The sequence below is a fragment of the Panulirus ornatus genome, chromosome 2, assembly GCF_036320965.1.
Source record: "Panulirus ornatus isolate Po-2019 chromosome 2, ASM3632096v1, whole genome shotgun sequence".
Classification (NCBI taxonomy): Eukaryota; Metazoa; Arthropoda; class Malacostraca; order Decapoda; family Palinuridae; genus Panulirus; species Panulirus ornatus.
In genome coordinates, this window is record NC_092225.1 from 21475281 (window position 1) to 21500214 (window position 24934).

Genomic DNA, 24934 nt, shown 5'->3' on the forward strand with positions numbered 1-24934 from the left:
GCCACCTTCTTGTGGGTGTTCTAGTTGGCAACAAGCATCAGAGATATAAATAGGTACATAGAATAGCCTTTATACAGAGGCACTATACAGGTATTTTGCCAGTCCTCAGACATGTCACCTTGAGCCATACTTAAGGATTCTGACTAAGAAGTCAGCAAGAACAGTCACCTCCTTTCTTAAGAAATTGATCTGCTATCCCATCCAGTATGGCTGCTTTACCCCACTTCATCTTATGCAAGAGTTTTACCACCTTCTCTCTTTACACCAAGTCACCTGCCATGGCTCTCACCTTTCATACATACCCAACCAAAACACCCCACCTCTGCCTCCCTGTCATCATATATTTTCATTAGTTCTTAAAGTTATCACTTCATCTCGTCTTCACTTAGTTTTTGTCTGTTAGCACTACCCCATTGACCCCTTTCATTAATGCTCCTATATGCTGTATTGTTTTGTTTTAATCCTCCCAAACATTTCCTAATTCTTCTTGAAGTTTGCTGATACTCACTGACACCATGTCTCATTTGCCTTCTGTTTCAGCCCTAGCATCATCATCGACTTCCTGTTGCCTTCTTTTGTACATCTCCAAATCACTTGCACTGCTTCCCTGCAAGCACTGTCCATGCACCTCAATTTTCTCCTTCATCAGCCAATTTCTTTGTTATTCCATCACCCATTATCATATGTCACAAACCCACTTTCCACCTTCTGCATGCAACACACTTCTCTTACTTTTGTTGGCACTGCTTCCATGAACACCTCTCATTCCTTCTCCTCTCACCTAGATTCATTAACTGTCCAACCTTTTGTCATTCCACACCAAGTCCCTTATGGCACCTCTTCACTCAAACCTCTTAATCTATTCAAAATTTAGAAGTTTATTCTTATGAGAAAAGAGACCTGATCCACAATACATTGAGGTGCCTGCATTGCAATATTGATAGTTGTAACTGGCAGCACTTTTCTAGGCATTAGTTAATAGTGTTAGTTCACTCTCTTTTGCCATTCTGTTCTAACCATTAGTTAAGAATGTTAGTTCACTTTTGTCATTCTGTTCATACCCATATCATTTCCTCTTTTCAAAGCCTCCACAAACATTCACCCTTGCCTCCACTAAGTAACTCTTTTCAAAATCATCAGCCACCCCTTTCAGTACATTGACACCCAAGAGTCTCTCTTTTGCATGCATGCTAGTTAGTACATAATCCTTAGGGATATGGGGAAAAGAATACTTTCCCTTTATTCCCTGCATGCCTTAGGATAGTTGAGAAAGAATACTTGTCATGTATTCTCACATGTCATAGAAGGTAACTAATGGTCATTTTTAAAAGCTGGAAAAGAAGAAGAAGCCAAGCAAGGAGTTCTCATCCTCTTCAAAGGCTCAGGCTCAGATTATTTTAATGTGAGTGGAAGTAACCAAGATGAGAAGGGAGAGAGAGGGACTAAGTTTGAGGAGAAGAATCTGGATGTTCTACCTCAGAGTGAAATGAAGCTCGAGGGGAAGGGAGAAAAATTAGTTGTGATTGTCTTAGGAGTAAAGACAGGGATTAGGGTAAGGGTGAAAATTAAGAAATGGGTAACATTTCTTTTGAATGAGGGCTTCTAGGAATATGTGAAAGAATGTAAGGAAGTGAGCCCCAGACTGATGAGTAAAAATGAAAATGGATTATGAGGGGTGGGTGATTACAGACTTCTGTGAGTAGAAATGAAAGCGGATTATGAGAGTTGGGTAATTATCATTGTTTGTGCACCTGGAAGCAAAAGTGGGAGGAAGAGAGGCAGGTGTTTCGGGAGGAGCTGAGTGAGTTTGTCATCAGTTTTGATGCAAGGGATTGGGTATTGATAATGGGTGAGTGAAATGTGATAGTGGGTAATGTGGCAATTAAGAGCATGAGAGGGTGTAGGGTACCCAGTAATGTAGATAAAAAGGTGAACAACCAGTAGTTATGTGTTGAAAAAGTGCTTATTACTGGAGGTACATGCTGTAGGAAGTGAATTGTAAGTGGGCATTATTGGATCATGCACCTCATTGGTATTGTTATCATCATAGTATTAGTATTATCCCTGGGGACAGGGGAGAAAGAATGCTTCTCAAGTATTTCCTGCATGTCATAAAAGGTGACTAAAAGGGGAGGGAGCAGGGGACTGAAAATCCTCCCCTCCAGTTTTTCCTTTTCCAAAAGAAGGAATGGAGAAGGGGGCCAAGTGAGGATTTTCCCTCTTAGGTTCAGTCCTCTGTTCTTAACGCTACCTCAGTAAAGTGGGAAATGGTGAATATGCATGAAAAAAAATTATGATCATTGATTTTTTATTATTATTTTTGCTTTGTCGCTGTCTTCCGCGTTAGCGAGGTAGCGCAAGGAAACAGACGAAAGAATGGCCCAACCCACCCACATACACATGTATATACATACACGTCCACACACCCAAATATACATACCTATACATCTCAATGTACACATATATATACACACACAGACATATACATATATACACATGTACATAATTCATACTGTCTGCCTTTATTTGTTCCCATCGCCACCTCGCCACACATGGAATAACAACCCCCTCCCCCCTCATGTGTGCAAGGTAGCGCTAGGAAAAGACAACAAAGGCCCCATTCGTTCACACTCAGTCTCTAGCTGTCATGTAATAATGCACTGAAACCACAACTACCTTTCCACATCCAGGCCCCACACAACTTTCCATGGTTTACCCCAGACGCTTCACATGCCCTGGTTCAATCCATTGACAGCACGTCGACCCCGGTATACCACATTGTTCCAATTCACTCTATTCCTTGCATGCCTTTCACCCTCCTGCATGTTCAGGACCTGATCACTCAAAATATTTTTCACTCCATCTTTCCACCTCCAATTTGGTCTCCCACTTCTCCTCGTTCCCTCCACCTCTGACACATATATCCTCTTTGTCAATCTTTCCTCACTCATTCTCTCCATGTGACAAACCATTTCAAAACACCCTCTTCTGCTCTCTCAACCACACTCTTTTTGTTTCCACACATCTCTCTTACCCTTACATTACTTACTCGATCAAACCACCTCACACCAATATTGTCCTCAAACATCTCATTTCCAGCACATCCACCCTCCTGCGCACAACTCTATCCATAGCCCATTGATTTTTTTTTTTTTTTTTTTTCTGCTGTCTCCCGCGTTTGCGAGGTAGCACAAGGAAACAGACGAAAGAAATGGCCCAACCCACCCCCATACACCTGTATATACATACGTCCACACACGCAAATATACATACCTACACAGCTTTCCATGGTTTACCCCAGAGGCTTCACATGCCCTGATTCAATCCACTGACAGCACGTCAACCCCGGTATACCACATCGATCCAATTCACTCTATTCCTTGCCCTCCTTTCACCCTCCTGCATGTTCAGGCCCCGATCACACAAAATCTTTTTCACTCCATCTTTCCACCTCCAATTTGGTCTCCCACTTCTCCTCGTTCCCTCCACCTCCGACACATATATCCTCTTGGTCAATCTTTCCTCACTCATTCTCTCCATGTGCCCAAACCATTTCAAAACACCCTCTTCTGCTCTCTCAACCACGCTGTTTTTATTTCCACACATCTCTCTTACCCTTACGTTACTTACTCGATCAAACCACCTCACACCACACATTGTCCTCAAACATCTCATTTCCAGCACATCCATCCTCCTGCGCACAACTCTATCCATAGCCCACGCCTCGCAACCATACAACATTGTTGGAACCACTATTCCTTCAAACATACCCATTTTTGCTTTCCGAGATAATGTTCTCGACTTCCACACATTTTTCAAGGCTCCCAGGATTTTCGCCCCCTCCCCCACCCTATGATCCACTTCCGCTTCCATGGTTCCATCTGCTGCCAGATCCACTCCCAGATATCTAAAACACTTTACTTCCTCCAGTTTTTCTCCATTCAAACTTACCTCCCAATTGACTTGACCCTCAACCCTACTGTACCTAATAACCTTGCTCTTATTCACATTTACTCTTAACTTTCTTCTTTCACACACTTTACCAAACTCAGTCACCAGCTTCTGCAGTTTCTCACATGAATCAGCCACCAGCGCTGTATCATCAGCGAACAACAACTGACTCACTTCCCAAGCTCTCTCATCCCCAACAGACTTCATACTTGCCCCTCTTTCCAAAACTCTTGCATTCACCTCCCTAACAACCCCATCCATAAACAAATTAAACAACCATGGAGACATCACACACCCCTGCCGCAAACCTACAGTGATATAGATGGTAATGTTTTTTCATGTATGTTCACTATATCACAGGAACAGATGAAGAAAGTGCCTCATTGTCTCACATTACTGTTTAGCTGTAAATTTTGCTGAAACTAGAGCTTGTTATCCATTGATATTTGAGTGCATACTTTCAGTCCAATATTACCATCTCTTAGCACTCCTTCCCTCTTGAACTGCAGAGAGGGTAGGAGTGTTAGATGGTAATGTGAGACTGAAAGTAATGCACTCAAATGTTGATGGTTTAATAGTCAGTGCTAAAGAACTGGAATTAATGTTGAGGGTTTAATAGTCAGTGCTAAAGAACTGGAATTCAAAGATTTATAAGGGAAAGTACACCTGATATTATTGGAGTCATGGAAACCAACCAAACCAAAGAGATAATCATTCACCTATTCTGCCCAGAGGGGTACATGATATAGAATATGGAGAGAGGCAGTAAAGGAGTGCGAGGATCAACCCTCTTAATGAAAAAGAGCATAAAGTTTCAAGAAATGGTTTAAGATGGCCCATTCAGACAGTAGATAATGGGAATAGTAGCATTGGGGAAGAAGAGCATAGTGGTGTTATTATATAATCTTCCAAAGAATTGTAGCAGAGTGGAGCAAAACTACAATGATAACATTGAAGGAACAGTCAAAATGGTACACAAAGCAGTGAAACACTCACTTCTTAGAGATGGTAAGTACTGATAATGGGAATTTCAGGTATTAAGAGAGAGACTGGGATACTTTGGATTCTCATGGTGAAAAGGAGTTGTAGAGAAACAAGTTTTTGAGTGTAATCAAGAAAATTTCCATATTATCATGTCTCAGGGCACACCATAATGAGAGGGACTATCATTACTAGACTTTATGTTCACTCATTCTAGTATGGATGTTGAGAACATTATGTATGATACACCACTTTGAAGAAGTGATCATGTGATACACAAGTTTGAATATGTGAGACAGAAAATGAAGGAGAGATAAAATCTCGGGAACTACACACACCTCAATCATTTCCATGACAGTGTACATTGTGAAATGGAATTCATTAGCCAGGAACCAAGGTTTTCCGTTGAGGGTTTCATTGAAACTTGTAATAGCAGAATACAGACATGGAAAATCTGTATGCCTTTCTTCTACCACATTACTCCTTGAATTTCCATTTTCTTCTGCTGTCACAAATAACTGTTTGAATTTAGCTGTATTCAGGCATATTCAGGATTGAGAGAGGCATGCATGGAAGGACATGAATTGGATTTATGTAATAGATGGGTAAGACATGCTTTCAGTGGCCTGAACTAAGGCATACACTGCAAAGTGGTCATGGTAGACCATGGAATAGAATGTAGTGCTTGGTTGTAGATGGTAGGCTCTGGTTTTAGTACTTTACTTATGACAACTAGACAGGGTATGTGCAAATAAGGGAGTTGTTCAGGTTTTTCCTGACACTACCATGCAGCAATAGGAGATGCATTTGCTGAAAAAAATCAAGAGATACTGGAAGTTACATAGTGAATGTATTGTTGCACTTGTCAGGTTTTATTTGGTTTGGTTGATGTATTTCTTTTTCTCTTTCTTGGATAAGGCTTACAGGTGATGTGAGAACTAACCAATCACCGTACAGATAAAAGTTTCATTGTTAAAACAAATGTGCCTTTTGTTGGAACATAGGGTCACCTCCAACAAAGCTACCCTTGTTTGGTTTATGGCATTTGAATCTTCATTGAGTCAGTTGCAGTAGTTTTCCTTGCACACTGAATGCAAAAGTTGAAATAAAATGTCACTTGAAGTCTCTTGTGATTAGCTTGAGCATACTGTTTTAATGAAAATGATATCCAGCACAACTTGCAGAGTCATTTTGTACGTGTTCTTTGATCTCTTTAACATATGCAGCACCGCTGCCAGGCATTTGAGATACTCCATAAGTATTTTCATGCATATCAAGTGAGTTGTTTGGTAATTTTTTGTGTTTTTGTTACAAAGATGACTGATGAGTTTACATCAGAAACGTCTGTTATCAAAGAGTGACAACATCAAAAGATATCACATAACACAAGGGCACAGATCTCATAGAGGCTTCCTGGACATCTCCATGTCCACTTTCCAGTGTGTGCAAAAGTTTTAGTTGTAGTGTTTAGAAACAATGACAGGGATACTGGTACAAATAGTGCAATTAAGGCAGATGTGACCATTTAAAGAACTAATCCTCAGCAGATTTCAACCACCCCCTTCAAGAGATCTTCGTTTGAGGCCAACTGCCTCTTAAGGGTTAATGGACAAGAATAGCTTACATATTTTCTGCCAGGGTGAGTAGGTAACAACAGACAGAGAGGATTATATGTATGAGAGAGGGTTATATGTATGATTTCTCCACATGCTGGTGTCAGCATGATCCTTTTTCTTTTATTTTTACAATGTGAGGGTTCAAGAAACTTATTCCAGTGATTTCACAGTGAGACTAGAAATACCCATCCACCTAACCATAGGTAAATAGGTGAATGGTTACCTATATGATTGAATAACTCTGTTCTCTTAGAGGATGGAAATGTAAATTTTTATGACTACCACACATGTTGCAGCATTATTCAGTAACTCTTCTTAAGAACTAGATCTGAAAGATTTTATCTTTTCATAAGGCTAATAATAATAAACATAGAATTCTTTCATAGGTGAACAAAATGAGTTTAGAAGAGAAAGTTGATGATGGAGACACACTTAAATTTCTGCTGAAATCTACTGACCCTCGGAAACCCAACCTCGCTTTTGTATGTCAAGGAGCCACAGATGATGACAGAAACCAGTGGGTTTCTCAGATCCGCCACCTTCTTCAGACTCAGAAGGACTTCCTCAAGGCTATTCAGTCCCCAATAGCATACCAGAAGGAGCAGACCAAGAATGTGTAAGTACTCCCACATCATGAATGAGGTGGAGTCATAGTTGTGCATGCAGGTTTATGGTGGAGGTGGACAGTGGAATGGTGTTGCTCTAGAATGTGGAGGAGATTGATACTAGAATGGTGGCAGAGGAGTTGATCTGTGGCATATGGTTTGTAAAGGTATTGGAATAGTTACCTTGTTCATTAGTGGTGATGGAACATAGGGATGCAAAGACACTTATATACAAAGGTTTCATGGCTGGTGCAGATATTACCATGATTCCCACGCTGGATCTCTCTTCTTACCTTCCAGAAATTCCACTAGTAATTTAGATTAGTTTGATAATTACATGATTTTTAATGATAGATTGGAGGAAACATAATTATTGACATGGTATTTTAGAATATTTTGTTTTCTAAAATTATGGGATTATGAATATAGCTCATACAGGAACTGCTAAAGAAAAAATCAGTAAAATCAGAAATAAATGGGTTAGCATGTAAAATGAATTATGGATTGGTATTTTGTTTTAGAAATTCAAACATAATGGAAGAACACAAATAATCCAAAATATAGTATATTTATGACAAAAACTTACATACTTGGCTCTCTGTCTCAAGTATCCAAAACCTGTGTAAGTTTTCTTTTTTTGTCATTGATTGCAGAACGCTTGTCCTGTGTGAGAAGGCATGTTCAGCTAATGTTTTTAATCAAATTTAATAACCTGTGCCATATAGAGGGGATGCCAGTTAGGCTAACCCACCCTTACATCTTATTATTACTGTTTGTATCAAGTGACAATAATGTGAGAGTTGTTGAAGTTTGTTTGTTAATGAATGTGCTGTATCATTGGAAAAAATTTTGTCTAGGGATTCTAGAGTGTAACGAGATCATTTACATGAAAATTGATTACATATAGCTCACATATGATTTACTTGTAGTTCTTTTTGTTTAAATTTAAACTCCACATTATTTGGAAGGTGTAAGTAATTCTTCTGGTTTTTACAGTGTTTTCCATGCCCTTTTTTTATTTTTGTAAAGATGTGAATCTCTTAGTTTTAAGTAATCAGTTTAGTACCTTTTCACAAGCTATATATATTATTTATTGGATATGAAAACATCTTACTTCTAAAGCAAGTCTTATGGAAATCTTAAATACAAATAAAATTCTCACAGTTTATGTCTTATGAATTACAATGATTTGCAGTACATTATTTCAAAATGGATATTCTGGATTGCTTATCAGTACTTAAATTAGTTCATGTTAATTTACACTTCTTGGTTTTTTCTTGATACTATTTTTTATAAGCTGTAAGATGTAGCATTTTATTAAAGTGTACAGTAGGAATTTTGAATACAGTCACTTGTTAATGCCAGTTGGTCATGTATGACAACAAATGATTAGTACACCTCAGTAGGTACTGTGGTGTAACAGATTCTCTCTCTTGTGTCTTGTGGGTTACTGAATGATGGATGCCACAGCACTTCTCAAGTCTCGTTAATTTGGTCACCAGTCTCTGCTGATTACCCCTTCTATGGAGGGACAGCTGTGAGTGGCTAAATGTTGTCCATATTACTACTGGTTGCAAGTAAATGCAGTGCTAAAGATGTGTTAATGAGAAAATACCCTTATACAAGTATCAAATTTTTTAATGCAGGAGTAAACACTTCTTTAGGACTATGAATCTAGAGATTGCTGCAAGTCACTCAAAGAAGGCTGTTTGATAAGAATGATAATGCCTAATATATACAGGTGAATGTACAGTTACATCCAAAAATAATTATCATTATACCTGAGGACTCAGTGTTTGTATATATGATATGATGAATAAAGTTGGTGATTTTTTCTATGCCTTTTTATATAAATTTATAACTATATATATATATATATATATATATATATATATATATATATATATATATATATATATGAAATATATGTATTTATTCATATTCATCTATTATACTTTGTCGCAAGGTAGCGCAAGGAAACAGACAAAAGAATGGCCCAACCTACCCACATGTACATACATATATGTCCACACATGCACATATACATACCTATACATTTCAACGTATACATATATATACATACACAGACATATACATATGTACATAACTCATACTTGCTTGCTGCCTTTATTCATTCCCGTCGCCACCCCACCACACATGAAATGACAACCCCCTCCCCCTGCATATGCACGAGGCAGCGCTGGGAAAAGACAACAAAGGCCACATTCGTTCACACTCAGTCTCTAGCTGTCATGTATAATGCACCGAAACCACAGCTCCCTTTCCATGTCCAGGCCCCACAAAACTTTCCATGGTTTACCCCAGACACTTCACATACCCTGGTTCAATCCATTAACAGCATGTCGACCCCAGTATACCACATTGTTCCAGTTCACTCTATTCATTGCGTGCCTTTCACCCTCCTGCATGTTCAGGCCCCGATCGCTCAAAATCTTTTTCACTCCATTCTTCCATCTCCAATTTGTTCTTCCACTACTCATTCCCTCTACCTTTGACACATATATCCTCTAAGTCAATCTTTCCTCACTCATTCTCTCCAAACCATTTTAAAACACCCTCATCTGCTTGCTCAGCCACACTCTTTTTATTACCACACATCTCTCTTACCCTTTCATTACTTACTCGATCAAACCACCTCAAAGTGCACATGAACATGTGTGTGTGTATGAATGTATCCGTAGGGATGGGGAGGAAGAATGCTTCCCACATTTTCCATGCTTGTCATAGTTGGTAACTAAATGGGGCTGGAGTGGGGGCTAGAAACCCTCTACTCCTTGTATTTTGATTTCTAAAAGTTGGAACAGAAGGAGCCAAGCAAGGAGTTCTCATCCTCTTCAAAGGTTTAGGCTGGGGTGTCCAAATGTGTGGATGTAACCAAGATGAGAAGAAGGGATAGATAAGTGGTACTATTGAGGAGCGGAACCAGGATGTTCTAGCTTTGGGTGAAACAAAGCTAATGGGAAGAGGGAAGACTGGTTTGGTAATGTTTTAGAAGGAAAGTGGGTCTTAGTGTGAGGGCAAGTGCAAAGGAAGGGGGTGGTATCTCTGCTGCTGAAGAAGGAGTTGTTAAAGTGTGTGAAAGCATGTAAAGAAGTGAGCTGCAGACTGATGTGGGTAGAAATGTAAGTAGATTTTCAAGAAATGGTTGATAATTAATGCGTATGCAATTTGAAACGAAAGGACTAATGAAGAGAAGCAAGTGTCTTGGGAGGTGCTGAGTGAGTGTTTTAGCAGCTTGGATGCAAGAGATCATGTGTTAGTGATGGGTATTTTCAATGTAAGAGGAGTAATATGGCAGTTAAGGGTATATCTGGGGAGTATGGAGTAACCAGTGTTGTGAATGAAACTGAACACCATGTAGAGTTGTACACTGAAAAAGTACCACTTAATGGAAAAATCTGGTTTGAAAAGAGGGATAGCACTTAGTGGTTGTCAAGTTGCACTCCTCTGACCCAGGCAGCTGTCTTTTCTTTCTTTCTCACCCACACATGGACTACTGGTATTTTGTCAACAGATAGTCAGTCTCTCTTTGTCACACACAACATTTGACAACACTTCAGTCACACAACTCATTCTTCACAACTAGATTTTCTTGTGAGCTCTCTCCCAGTGGCCTGTTAAAGGTGAGATGATAAAGGCTAAGATGTGGCACCAGAGTTCACCAGTTATGGAGATTCTTTTGCCATGGTCATCCAACTGAGAAAGTTCCCAAAGGGGATAGGCATCAGAGATATAGATAGATAGAAAAGGACATACATGCATAGGTCAGTAAGGGTGATGGAAAACTGGCATTATTGGATTCTGCACTAAATGATAAGCTTCCAAAAAAGAGACTCTGGATGGGATGAAAATTTGTTGAGAGAGGGGTAGTTGGTGGGATGTCTGATCAATACTTGTTGGAGATGATGATGATGATGGTTTGTAGAAGCTTTAGGTAAAGAGGAAATGATATGGGTGGGAAGAAGGTGGTGAAGATGAGTGAACTGGGAAAAATGGTTTGCAAGAAGAGATACCATGGAATATTGAGTGTAGAATGATGGAGGGTGAGAATAAATGAAGCTAGAGGAATGGGAGGTATTTAGGAAGCACTGCTTACATGTACAAACAAAGTGTGTAGCATGCAGGAGTTGGGCAGTGGACAGGTGGGAAAGGACCATGAGTGGTGGGCTGAGGAAGTAAGATTGTTAGTGAGAGAGAGGAGTATTGGCAGTACTTACTGGGAATTATTACATGATAGATGTACAAGAAATAAAAAGAGCGTGGTTGAGAGAGCAGAAGAGGGTGTTTTGAAATGGTTTGGGCACATGGAGAGAATGAGTGAGGAAAGATTGACCAAGAGGATATATGTGTCGGAGGTGGAGGGAACGAGGAGAAGTGGGAGACCAAATTGGAGGTGGAAAGATGGAGTGAAAAAGATTTTGAGTGATCGGGGCCTGAACATGCAGGAGGGTGAAAGGAGGGCAAGGAATAGAGTGAATTGGATCGATGTGGTATACCGGGGTTGACGTGCTGTCAGTGGGTTGAATCAGGGCATGTGAAGCGTCTGGGGTAAACCATGGAAAGCTGTGTGGGGCCTGGATGTGGAAAGGGAGCTGTGGTTTCGGGCATTATTGCATGACAGCTAGAGACTGAGTGTGAACGAATGAGGCCTTTGTTGTCTTTTCCTAGCGCTACCCTGCACACATGATGGGGGAGGGGGACGGTATTCCATGTGTGGCAAGGTGGCGATGGGAATGAATAAAGGCAGACAGTGTGAATTGTGTGCATGGGTATATATGTGTGTGTCTGTGTGTGTATATATATGTCTACATTGAGATGTATAGGTATGTATATTTGCGTGTGTGGACGTGTGTGTATATACATGTGTATGGGGGTGGGTTTGGCCATTTCTTTCGTCTGTTTCCCTGCGCTACCTCGCAAACGCGGGAGACAGCGACAAAGCAAAATAGATAAATAAATAAATAGATGTACAAGAAAGAGGCAGGAGGTCAAGCATAAGGTGCAGGTGCTGAAAAAGAGGGCAGATGAGATTTGGAGTGAATATAAGCAGACCTCAGGGAAATCAATACATTTTTGGAAGCAGTTTATAGAGTGAAGAAAAAAGAATGGAACAAGTGGAAACATTGGTGAAGGGAGATAAATGGAGAAGCAGTAACATGCAGAAATGATGTGAAGAGATGAAGTGAGTAGTTTGAAGGATTGAACATAGAGGTGAGCAAAGTAAGTCATGACAAATGGTTTGGTGAAAAAAGAAGTGGTGGTAAAATCCTGTTTAAGATGAAAAGTGGATGGGTTTGCACTTGAATTTCTTAAACAGGAAGATTTTGTTGTTGATTGGTTCATTATGATTTTCAGTGTATGTATGAGTCATGTTGAGGTGCCTCAGGATTGGTTACATGCACCTAGTGCCAAGGGGGACAAGAGTGAATGTTCAAATTATAGAGATATAAGCTTGTTATATGTACTTGGAAAGTTATATGGAAGAATGGTGATTGAGAGGGTGATGTCATGCACAGAGCTTTTATCTGGGGAGGAACAATGTGGCTTAGGAGTGGTAGAAGATGTATGGATCTGGAGAAAGTTTATGGCAGGGCTGAAAGAAATGCTGTACAGAAGGTGATACGAATGTATTGTGCAGGAGGAAAGCTGCTAGGAGCACTGAAAAGTGAGATTAAGGCATGTGTGTGAGTAGTAAGAAAGGAGAGTGAGTGGTTCCTGGTGAAAGTGGATCTATGGCAGGGATTTGTGATCTCACCATAGCTGTTCATTTGTTTATGGATGTGGTGATAAAGGAGGTGAATGTAAAGATGAGCAGTTATGCAGTCTGTTGGCTGTGTGTGTGTGTTGTGGGGGAGGTCATGGTAAGTGAGATAGTTGTTTGCTGATTACACTGCAATGATGGCAGATATAATTGAGAAACAAGCAAAATTTGGTGTACAAGTTTAGGAGAGAGTGAAAGGAGAAAGTTGCAAGGAATTGTGAATAAAAGCATCATTATTAGCTTTAGCAGTGCAAACAGATAAGTAAGTTGGGTTTTTACTTTGAGTAGAGAAAACTTGGAAATGGAGTGTTTTAGATACCTGGGAGTAGACTCAATAGCAAATTGAACCATGGAAGCTGAGGTGAATTATTAAAGGATGGTTGAGGGGGCAAAGATCCTGGGAGGATTGGGGAATGTGTAGATAGGGCACTGTCTAGGAGGGTAAAAATGGGCATATCAAAGTATAGTAGTAGTCCCACTGGTGTTGTAGGGACTTAAGATGAGGGCTAGAGATGAGAATGTATGGAGGAGGGAGAATATGTTGAGAATGCTATGCTAAACTGAAAAGATGTGTGTTACTTTAAAAATGGATTATGCTGATGTGGGAAAATATTGGTTTCCTTGAAAGTAAAGGAAACTCTTGTAGAAATCTACAAAACGTGAAAAATCTTTCCTAGGGATTGGGGAGGGCTATGCTGATCTGTGTACATGGCTCATCACCTGATGTATTAGATGCATTTCTGGAAAGTATTAACCCAAATGAAACTAAACAAAGCCAACTTTACCATTGACTTAATGCTCTGAAATAAGGATATGTTCTTAGGAAATATTTCTTGACACATATTGTCACATATGCTGTTTCAGTGTTTATTTGGATGAATTTAAGATTATTACGATATAGTAAATTAAAGTACTTTACTAATACAGGTAGGACCTGTTTTACATCGACATAATTCTTTGTGGTTTTTTAGTGTTACTGGCACATTTAGTAAATGTTGTGTGCTTCATACTCTTTTTAAGAGTTTATGATATAGTTTTAACTAACATGACACCTGTGCCAAGTTGCTTATTTGCATCAAATCCAGATGCATGAACTCACAAACACTGCAACATTTGCACTTGTAAAATCTCCCAACATTGCACTTGGTAAAAAGTTGAAACCTCCCAACATACAGTAAACCAAAATGATCTGAATTTAACCCTTTGTAGACTGTGAAGTAATTTCATGTGCTGGTAACTGATAGACAATGTGCATGCTCATGACGTGCATTTCACACTTAAGTTTTAATTGGGCAAATGTGGTATGGGGTATGGAAGGATGCCAGACATCAATACAATCTTGAATAAGTGTCCTTAGGTAGAGCCGGCCAGTGTTGCCAAGCATTCAGTTACCTCATAACTGAATTAACAGCCAGTGTCAGCAAGATATTCACCAAGACTCATTAGATCTCAATCATCCGAGACACATGGCTGTAATGGAATGTATTGTACTGGATAAAGAACATGAAACTGATGTTGAAAAAGATCTTCAAGTTGATATGATGAAAATTATCATGGTTCCAAATCTTAGGAAGAAATTAATGATCCTAACAACAATATAGATTTGAGAAGACAGTATTACAGTGGAATTTGCACATCAGGAATCATGGAGAATTGTGCCAATGACTATTTTGATTTCCCATATTACAAGCTAATTGATATACTTTTGACCAAAATACATATTATCATACACACATAGTGAGAGATGTGGACCTTTTGAAACTATTCAAGCAAAAATGGGAAAATAAAAGTGTTATTGAACTGTATGTTTCTTGCATTATCTATGCTCACAACTTTTGTATATAAAGGTGATTAATATGAACATTGCAGGACAGATCCTCTTGTTCAAATGGAAATTTATGGGAAAATGTGACTTCCGTTTCCTCAACACACTGCAGTTTCTAGATGGTAATATTGGCAGAGGAGTAGATAAACCTTAGAGAATAATGTCTGTTTTAAATCATTTGACATGGAAATTCAAGTATTTCGTCCTTATAGAAATGTGGGGATTGACAAATGTAACATGAAACCAAAGAGACTGAATAAAATTGGAATAGTTATAAACTTATGAATTGTGAAATAATGTAATCTTGTGGGAAATGTAGCAATATGAATATCCTGTGGAAAGTGACTTTATCATATTGTTTGAAGTACATTACAGCATAAGTAGAAAGAAAAAGTAAATATGTGTTAAATTGTTTGCAAGGGCAACATGTCGCTACAAATTCACATCAGTGCAAGAATGATGAAGTGTAATAATTACAGTAATAAGCATCATGAATATTCTTTTTCTTTCTTTCTCCTTTCTGTCTCTTTTTTTCTGAAAATGCTTGGTAATATGCTTATACAAAAACTTACGTGGCATATGCATGGCTCCGTTTGGTATCTACTGACTTTGCTTTCTCGCCTGGCTTAGCAAATGGTGGCTAAATACGCCAACCACTGATGCCTTTGACACCTCATGCTTGGATAATGAGGTGGGTGTGAAATATTTACATATGTTATTCTTTTGTTTTGATTTATGTTCCTTCATTTATAGATGAAGAAATATTTTTCTCTCTGAAAATTCACAAAATCTCAGTGTAATACAAAAGTGATTAAATCAGTGAAGAAGTCTACAAGGGGTTAAAAAGTTAAGCATAATTGGAAATTTAATAAACCAGAAATTGATAGTACATTAAATATTAAAGGATAAGTAACCAGCCTATCCCATGACTAATTTTGAAAATGAAATTTCAAACAAAAGCATTTAGAATCTCATTCCAAATGCTAAAAGTCACTTTATCTGGAACAGCAAGTTTTCATGAACATACCGAAATGTTAATTCTCCATTATATACTGAAATCTCATACTGAGATGAATAAACTTGCTTCTTCAACATAATGAAGTAAGGCAACTTATACCATTGTGGAGAATTGGAAAAGCAACTTCAAGTTGGATACGAATTGTTGATGATTTAACCTTTGCTGGTATTATGAAATACATGATGAATTAGAAAGAATTAAATGCTATCTGTTATTTCACTATTGAAGAAGAGACAATTGTACTAGGTATTTCATGTGGAAGGTATTAAGAATATATGGTGTGGGAGGCAAGTTGTTAGAAGCAGTGAAAAGTTTTTGTCGAGGGTGTAAGGCATGTGTACGTGTAGGAGGAGAGGAAAGTGATTGGTTCTCAGTGAATGTAGGTTTGCGGCAGGGGTGTGTGATGTCTCCATGGTTGTTTAATTTGTTTATGGATGGGGTTGTTAGGGAGGTGAATGCAAGAGTTTTGGAAAGAGGGGCAAGTATGAAGTCTGTTGTGTATGAGAGAGCTTGGGAAGTGAGTCAGTTGTTGTTCGCTGATGATACAGCGCTGGTGGCTGATTCATGTGAGAAACTGCAGAAGCTGGTGACTGAGTTTGGTAAAGTGTGTGAAAGAAGAAAGTTAAGAGTAAATGTGAATAAGAGCAAGGTTATTAGGTACAGTAGGGTTGAGGGTCAAGTCGATTGGGAGGTAAGTTTGAATGGAGAAAAACTGGAGGAAGTAAAGTGTTTTAGATATCTGGGAGTGGATCTGGCAGCAGATGGAACCATGGAAGCGGAAGTGGATCATAGGGTGGGGGAGGGGGCGAAAATCCTGGGAGCCTTGAAAAATGTGTGGAAGTCGAGAACATTATCTCGGAAAGCAAAAATGGGTATGTTTGAAGGATTAGTGGTTCCAACAATGTTGTATGGTTGCGAGGCGTGGGCTATGGACAGAGTTGTGCGCAGGAGGGTGGATGTGCTAGAAATGAGATGTTTGAGGACAATGTGTGGTGTGAGGTGGTTTGATCGAGTAAGTAACGTAAGGGTAAGAGAGATGTGTGGAAATAAAAAGAGCGTGGTTGAGAGAGCAGAAGAGGGTGTTTTGAAATGGTTTGGGCACATGGAGAGAATGAGTGAGGAAAGATTGACCAAGAGGATATATGTATATGTGTCGGAGGTGGAGGGAACGAGGAGAAGTGGGAGACCAAATTGGAGGTGGAAAGATGGAGTGAAAAAGATTTTGTGTGATCGCGGCCTGAACATGCAGGAGGGTGAAAGGAGGGCAAGGAATAGAGTGAATTGGAGCGATGTGGTGTACCGGGGTTGACGTGCTGTCAGTGGATTGAATCAGGACATGTGAAGCATCTGGGGTAAACCATGGAAAGCTGTGTAGGTATGTATATTTGCGTGTGTGGACGTGTATGTATATAGATGTGTATGGGGGTGGGTTGGGCCATTTCTTTCGTCTGTTTCCTTGCGCTACCTCGCAGACGCGGGAGACAGCGGCAAAAAAAAAAAAAAAAACATGCTTGAATTATTTTCCTTTAATGATAGGCTGGTATCTGAGTTCAGGAGTGTGTGTGAAAGTCGAGAGTGAATGCAAATGAAAGCAAGTAATTATATATAGCAGTGAAGATTGATGGGTTACACTGATCAACAGCCATAATGTTTTGGAAATGAATGTAGTTGATCCCTATTAATTTTGTTGTGCTGGGCATGAATATGATGCTTGAAATTATTGATTGGCTCTAGTTTTAAAGACATAGGTTGGGTCCCAATGTGTATGATTTGCACTGGTTTCGAAGTTGTGTGGCTTTTGAGGCAAGTGATGATGCAGACAGCATTCAGGTGTTGCATCACCCTATTTGCTGCTTCTCATTTCCCTCCAGGTAGTCATCCAGTGCATATTTGTACTTGTTTCCTAAAGTCTTTTTTTTTTGCAACATTTATATTCATGTCATTGTCCTGTCAAGCAGCTTTTGTTTCATATCTCTATGTCTGTATTTGATTTGAAGCTGGATTGAATATTGTAATCAGAGTGCAAGCCAATGTCTCTTTTTTACAAAGACAGTACAGTGCAGTACTTGCTGCTTTTTGCAGTGCTGTGTGCTGGTTTTTTGTCATTGTGCTGAGACATACTTTTCCAGTTGTGCAAAGGGCCAAGTGTGGATGGCTGTTGAGTGATGTCTTTGTTAAACATTAACTAGGAAACCTTGTAAGTGTGTGAATAGTGCATTTAACTTTTGTTATGTTTGTGGGTAGGTGACTTTTGCATCACATAAGTGCACCATTACCCCGATCATCAGGAATACCTACAATCTTTACTTTGGCTGTAATGTTGGGGATCAGGGAAAGAGTAGATCCCCACACATATGCTTCAGTACTTAGCAACAAACCTACGTAGCTGGTTGAATCGCAGAAGGCAATCAATGCCTAAAAAGTCACATCACAGATTACATCAGTGACTATTACTTCTGCATGTTGCCTCCAATTCTGCATAGTATTTTCTAGCTATTACCTTTTCACATTTCAGTCTTCTTCTCTGGACCTATTAGGCCAATTTGAACCAGGGATGGTCCTTGGGTGATTCATTTTCAGTGATATCTGGTACATATAACCACTATTCAAGGTGGTTGCTGTTATTGAAAATAATGTAGTCATTGTCCATTTATTAACTTTTCACATTTAAGTCTTCTCCCGTGAAATTACTTAAACAATTTGAACTTGGCAGGTATGATCCCGGATAGTTTCATTTAAGAACTATGTCCAATGATCTTGACCATCCTTTAGTATGATAGCTGTTACTAAAGATTTAAAAGCCAATTTAGTGATTTTAGCTCCTAACAATCCCAGAAAATATACAACACACATGATAGGGAGACAAGAGCGAGGTGAAATGTACTTGCATGATTGAACTTTTAAGGTACACACTGGTAGGAAGGTGGGAACCTCAGCAATAGCAATACACTGCCAGGGCAAGGGAAATGGTTTTTTTATGAAGTGCTATAAAGTCTGCTCACCTGCCCTTAAAGTTCTTAAATATGATGTTTTCTTAAATATGATGGTTGTGCCTGGCAGTTTGGGGATTCCCAGTACTATTTAGTTCATCAATTAAACATGAATTATTCATTCCAGATGATTTTTATGTAAAGAAATGCACAGTACTGTATTAGAAAATAATATACATATTACAGATTGAGCAATACACCTACTATTCAACAAGTATTCAGTATCCTTAAAGGCCTGTAAGTCCTTTGATTAAGAACAAATTGCTATATTTTGCACACTTTGTCCATAAGCTACAGATCAAGGCAACAGAGCAGGAACCATTCTCAGAGATTCAACATCCGTGCTGTTGATAGCTCTAGAAAATTATAATTATTATTGATGCTCATTTTTTATCATTCTCAGATGAAGTGCGTAACTTTTGAGTCCACACCTAAGTCTGTCTTGATACAAAATACACTTGTAACAAATTGCTAAGTAAGATTTTTTTTGGTAAAACAGAATGCATGTTAATGGAAGAGTTGAAGCTTATATCAAATATATTGAGAAACAGTGCAGTAAACCTTATGGACCTGTTTAGATATGTGAATTCATCAGAAATAGTAACTAAGCCTGAACAAATTGGTTTGCACAAGTTTATGAATTAAGTTAACTGGGCTCCTCTGGGGGAATAAGTCAGTTTAGCCATCTATCTAGCCATCATTCTATCTGTTTTCTCACACTTTGCTTTCTACAGCATAGCTTGAATTTTCAGATCGCAGCACAATTTTGCACATGGCTTTTGATTTCAGATGTTTGACAGTTGCATCCACATATAGGTAGCAAAATGGGATCTGTTTTCAGTGAAGGATCACAGAATTGTATGAAAGTTCACTTTTTTTTTTTTTATGTTAATTGTAGATATTCCTTGAAAATTTCCTTGTTCACCATGAGATTTTTTTGTCCAGTGAACACTTTATCTTCATTCTGCCCATCAGACCCCACTCTGTTCTTCTTCTTTGCTCATTCTTCTCCTCTTGAACTTGGAGGAACAGAATTTTTTCACCATTTACCTGCACCTCATTGTATTATTGGGGTAAATTGTCTTCCATAATGATGTGAGGTTATCCTTCTCTGTAAGAAAAGTACCGTATTTTTCAAAATGAATATTTTATGCTTATTTTCATTCTTCTCTCCATTCTCCACTTGACAGATGAGGAACAGAGGGCCATGCTTCAGTCAGATGCCCAACTGTATATCTCTGGTAAATTCTCTTGGAAGATGTGGGTTTACTCTTGTTGGGTATTAGATATCAAGTCTTGGTCTTCTCTTCTAAGAACCTTAATCATATTCTCTCCCCATCTACCCACACTTTAGTTCTTCTAACATCACTTCCTCTCTTTTTGGTTGATAGAACACCAGCCTTTATTCAATAGTTGTGCGGGGAAATGAGGGGTTGTTATTTTCTATGTTAAAGACCACAACATTGGATGTCAAGGCCACATTAGGCTTTGTGTGACAGAGACCTTCAATCAGGGTGTTAATATGGAGCAAAAAGAGACTTATAAAAGCTTGATTTTGATTTCATAGACCATGTTTCTGTGATTACTTCATGAACTAATATGATAAGGTTCTTGAATATTTTAGTCTGTGATATTCCAACCTCACTGATATTGCATGATATGATCAAATGTGTCTTATGCTCCAAAAAGTAGGGAATATTAAAGAAACAAGTAGAGTAAGTAACTTCAACATTTCAGAAGGATTGTTTGGATGTGTGCAATTACTGAAAGGTGTGCCTGAAAATGCTAAGTACTTGGATCTAATGGAAATAAAGTTAATACAACTGGATTCATTGATATCTTCAGACACTATGGCTATTAACTGTAACAAAGTTATTAACTTGTTAGTGGTATGAAATATAAATCTTGATTACACTTGCCATATATTTGCAATAAACATTATGAATTCACACACAATTTCTTCATTTTTAAAGGAGAGTATGTCATATTTGAAATGAAAACTTTTGATAAATGCATGAATTTAGGTGTTTGGTTGCAAGCTGTCATAACTTTATGATTAATGAACTAACACTAAAAAGTATCAAATGAGGAAAATTAGTTGAGTTTGAAAATTTATGCTGTATAATATATGTAGTTCCTAACAGAAGTTTGATTGAAGTATGAAGTCTATTAATCCTTGACAAATGATATTAAAGGGTATAGACTCCGGATGCCAAACTGCTTGACTGCATGTGACTAAATGGAAGTGAGGAACTGAATATCATCTCTAATATGGATATTAATCTGACTGGTGTCGATTGGTTGGTCATATGCCTGTAAGCCCTGGTAACAGTATCATCCTTCATGACCTATGTCTTAAGTGATATGTCTTTCAGAGATATAGATTTTTTTCTCAAATCAAAATGTGTTATTTGTATACCTGCATAGAATCCATAAATAAGTCCAAGTCCATTCAGGATGCAATAAAGAGAAAGTGTATGCCTATAGCTTATACAAATTTACGTGGAATCTTGTTGTTACATCAGAGGCAAGCTGATTTAAAATTATGAGAGCATAATTTACCATAGCATAACTAACTCATTAGATGCAGACCCTCCAACATCCTACTGGAGTTTTTAACAAGACTCCAGACTAAACCAAACCTTGTGTATATGGATCACATAGTAAGTACAAGAGTTGAATGTTCTGTCGTCTCTTCCCAATCTTTCCTATGAAATGTGATATAACTGATGTGCTGATCTGTCTTTGAAGTATGTTCATACACTAGAGAGGCTTGATATTAGCATTTGAAAAGATATTTGCTTCTTGCTACAAAAGGATCACCATAATCAGTTATTTCACATATACCAGTAAATGCACAACCTGCAAGGTACCTTTAGTCTGTCATGCTAATATTTCTGTAGCATTGAAGATTCAACATAGAATTTACATGATCTGAAATATTTGTTTAACTAATTCTAGAGTGGCTTTTAGCTTGAGCCAAGTTTGATAGATATATAAGCATCAATAAACTGAAAAGTTCAAAACTACAGCATTCATGTAATGGAATGCAGTTTTCATTTTTTTTTTTTTTTTTTACATGTCTACATATTTTTTGTGATTATCTGTTAATGCTGTTATATCTTTTGTCTGATTCCTTGTGATTGTAAAAAAGTGCTTATCTTCTGAAGGAAACTTAAAACAGTGGATTTGTAGTTTTGCATCAAGTTCCTGTACAAGTCACTACAGTAGCAGGCATGATTAATGATCGAGTTTCAATAGAATGATAAACACCATTGCTTTTGCCATCTGTCAGTTCAGTAGATATAGTAAAGTTAAAGATTCATGAGAAATTGTAATAATGTCATGTTTGTTGAGTGTAATGCCAGTTGGTTATTTCCTTATAACGCCTTTGCCAGTATTTGTAAATGTAAATGGATTATGCAATTTGGGTAATTGTTAGTTGAAGTGAATGTAAGCAGACTATGGATGATGTGTGTGTTAGTGCATATGCACAGTAATGAGAAGAAATGACAAGAGACAAGTGTTTTGGGAAGAGATGAGTGAATGCAACAGTAAATCTGAGGCATTGGATGGAGTAATAGTTTTGGGAGATTTGAATGCAAAAGTTGTAGATGTGGCAGCTAAGGCTGTCATCATGGCAAATAGGGTACCTCGTGTGTAAACAAAGACAGTACACAGTTTGTGGAGTTGTGTGCTGAAAAAAGACCGGGCATTAAGAATACCTGGTTTAAAAAGGAGGGACATTCATAAATGGATGAAAATTGGGAGGTTAATGGAGAGTAGGCATTACTGAATTTCATACTAATTGATAGACATGCTAAAGAGAGACTCTAGGTTGTATAAGTGCCAAAATAGACAGCTGGTGGGATGTCTGATCACTTCTTGGCAGAGACAAAGGTAAAAGTTTTTAGAGTTTTTTGGAAAAGAAGAAATGATATGGGTCAGAGGAGCAGGACAAAAGTAAGTTGGCTTGGAAAATAGGCTTGTGTGACAAAACACTAAGAGATTTTGGGAGAAGAATGGCAAAAGGTGAAGTTAAATGTTATTAGGAGAATGGGTGAGGACTTGGAGGTATGTAGGGCAAAAAGTGAAATTAAATGCTATTAGGGGAATGGGTGTGGACTCGGAAGCATGTAGGGAAGTAGAGCTTACATTTGCAATAGAAGTGTGTGGCGAGCAGATGGTAGCATGTGGGTATGTGAGAAAGGATATGAGTCTGGGATGAGGAAGTTAAGTGTTCATGAAACAGAAAAGAGAGTTGTATGTGTGTTGCCTGCAGGAAGTGAGTGCAATTGATTGGAATATGTACATTAGGAAATAAAAGAAGTAGTAAGTAGTAAGATGGTCTGTGGGCATTATTAGATTACACAGTAAATGATAGGCTTATAAAAGAGAGACTTTTGGATATGAATGTACCAAGAGGGGCAGGTGGTGGGAAGTCTGATCATTACCTTTTGTAGGCAAGGGTGAGGAGTTGGAGTTCTAGAGGTTTTTGGAAAAGAGGAAACATTATTGGTGAGAAGAGAGTGATGAAAGAATGGACTTTCATGGTGTAGTGGTTAACGTTCCTGACCATGACACATTCACAGTCTGCCCAGCGTCGAGCGCATAGGTTCGAACCCTAGTTGCAGGAGTCAGTCTGCATCCCGTGCCATCTCAGTTAACAGTAAAAAAAGTTAGCTTAGGAAAGAGATTTGTGAGAAGATGTACTAGGAGAGATTAAGTGTTAAATAGCATAAGGTGAGACTAATTGAAGTTAGGGGACTGGGTAAGGAATGGGAGATATTTAGGGAAGCAGTGCTGGCATGTGCAAGAGATGCATGTGGCATGCAAATGGTGGGAGGTTGGCAGATTACAAAGGGTAGTGAGTGATGGGATGAAGAAGTGAAATTGCTTGTCAAAGAGAAAAGAGAGGCATTTTAGTAGAACTTAAGGGAAGGAGTGCAAATGACTGGGAGAATGTCAAGAGTAAGTTGCAAGGGTTGAAAAAAAGGAGCAAGTTAGAGTTGGGGAAGAGGAAGTATTAGTAAACTTCAGGCAGAAGATGATGTTGTAGAAGGAGGATAATAATGAGCAAAAAATGATAAGGTAAAATTGGTGAAAAGGACAAAGGGGAAAGTGGTAACAGGTAATGATAAAGTGAGGAGGTGATGGTGTGAGTATTTTGAACTGTTGAATATGTTTGATGGTGGAAGGAGATCTTTGTGAAGCCATACCAGTTGAGATTGATAGGAGAATGGCAAAAAGCTCTTTCTTAGATATAAGAGGTCCTAGGGTGATTTTGAATAAATGTATGTATTTGTTTAATACCTATTTGTACTGTACAAGGAGGAAGTATTACACTTATGGGGCCCAGTCTCTTGAATATTGTCTATTGTCACACATCTTAGATTTATGTATGCTTTCTGCATAAACCATGCCCTCGGTCATTCTGTTCCATTGATCAACCACTCCTTTGATGTAAGGTATTTTTTTTTTTATCTTTTGTAACAGGTCTCCTCCTTAACTTCATCTTATTTCCTCTGGTTGCTCTATTCCTATATATATTCAAGAACAGGTCACTTTTTACATTGTTGACCTGTTTTAAAAACTTAAAATTTGTGATCAGGTCACCCTTCACTCTTCTCTCTTCTAAGTTAGGCAAATGTACAGACTTTAACCTTCCCATTTAACTTAGTTATTTTAATTATGGTACCATCTTTGTTGCTTTCATCTGGACATTTTCTATTGGTTCTTTGTGCTTCTTTAGGTGCAGTGACCAAACTTGAGAAGCACATCCTAGTTTTGTAGTTTATGTAGGATATGGGTAGGTTGCTAAGTATTCATTTATCCAAATTCTTGAAAGATATTATAAGTTTGTCTCCTTAACTTTTCTCCAGATGTAGAACTTTGGTGACAGGTTATAGACAATGCCAACACCCAAGTATTTCTTATACAATCCTTCAGCTTATTTCATTCTAGATAAACATCGTATTGAGACCTTCCTTTCCGTTTACCCATCCTTATTACTTTACACTGGATTTTGCGAATTATGTATCAAACGAAATTTGGACTCTGTTTAGAACCCTATACAAGTCCATACCTACAGGCAATTCATTTACACATATAAAGAAGAGTATTGATTGCAGAACAGAAACCTGTGGCAATGTGCTGGTCACCTTGA

General features: G+C 38.4%; 1 protein-coding gene across 6 annotated transcripts in view; it reads left to right on the plus strand.

Annotated features, from left to right (window-relative positions):
* trio (trio Rho guanine nucleotide exchange factor) overlaps positions 1 to 24934 on the plus strand; it is a 630725-nt gene that overhangs the window by 534952 nt on the left and 70839 nt on the right. For all 6 annotated transcript variants that reach the window (XM_071671150.1, XM_071671126.1, XM_071671117.1 and 3 more), the window contains one exon: positions 6935 to 7164. In XM_071671150.1, the coding sequence (XP_071527251.1) occupies positions 6935 to 7164 (230 nt within the window). The remainder of the gene's footprint in view (positions 1 to 6934; positions 7165 to 24934) is intronic.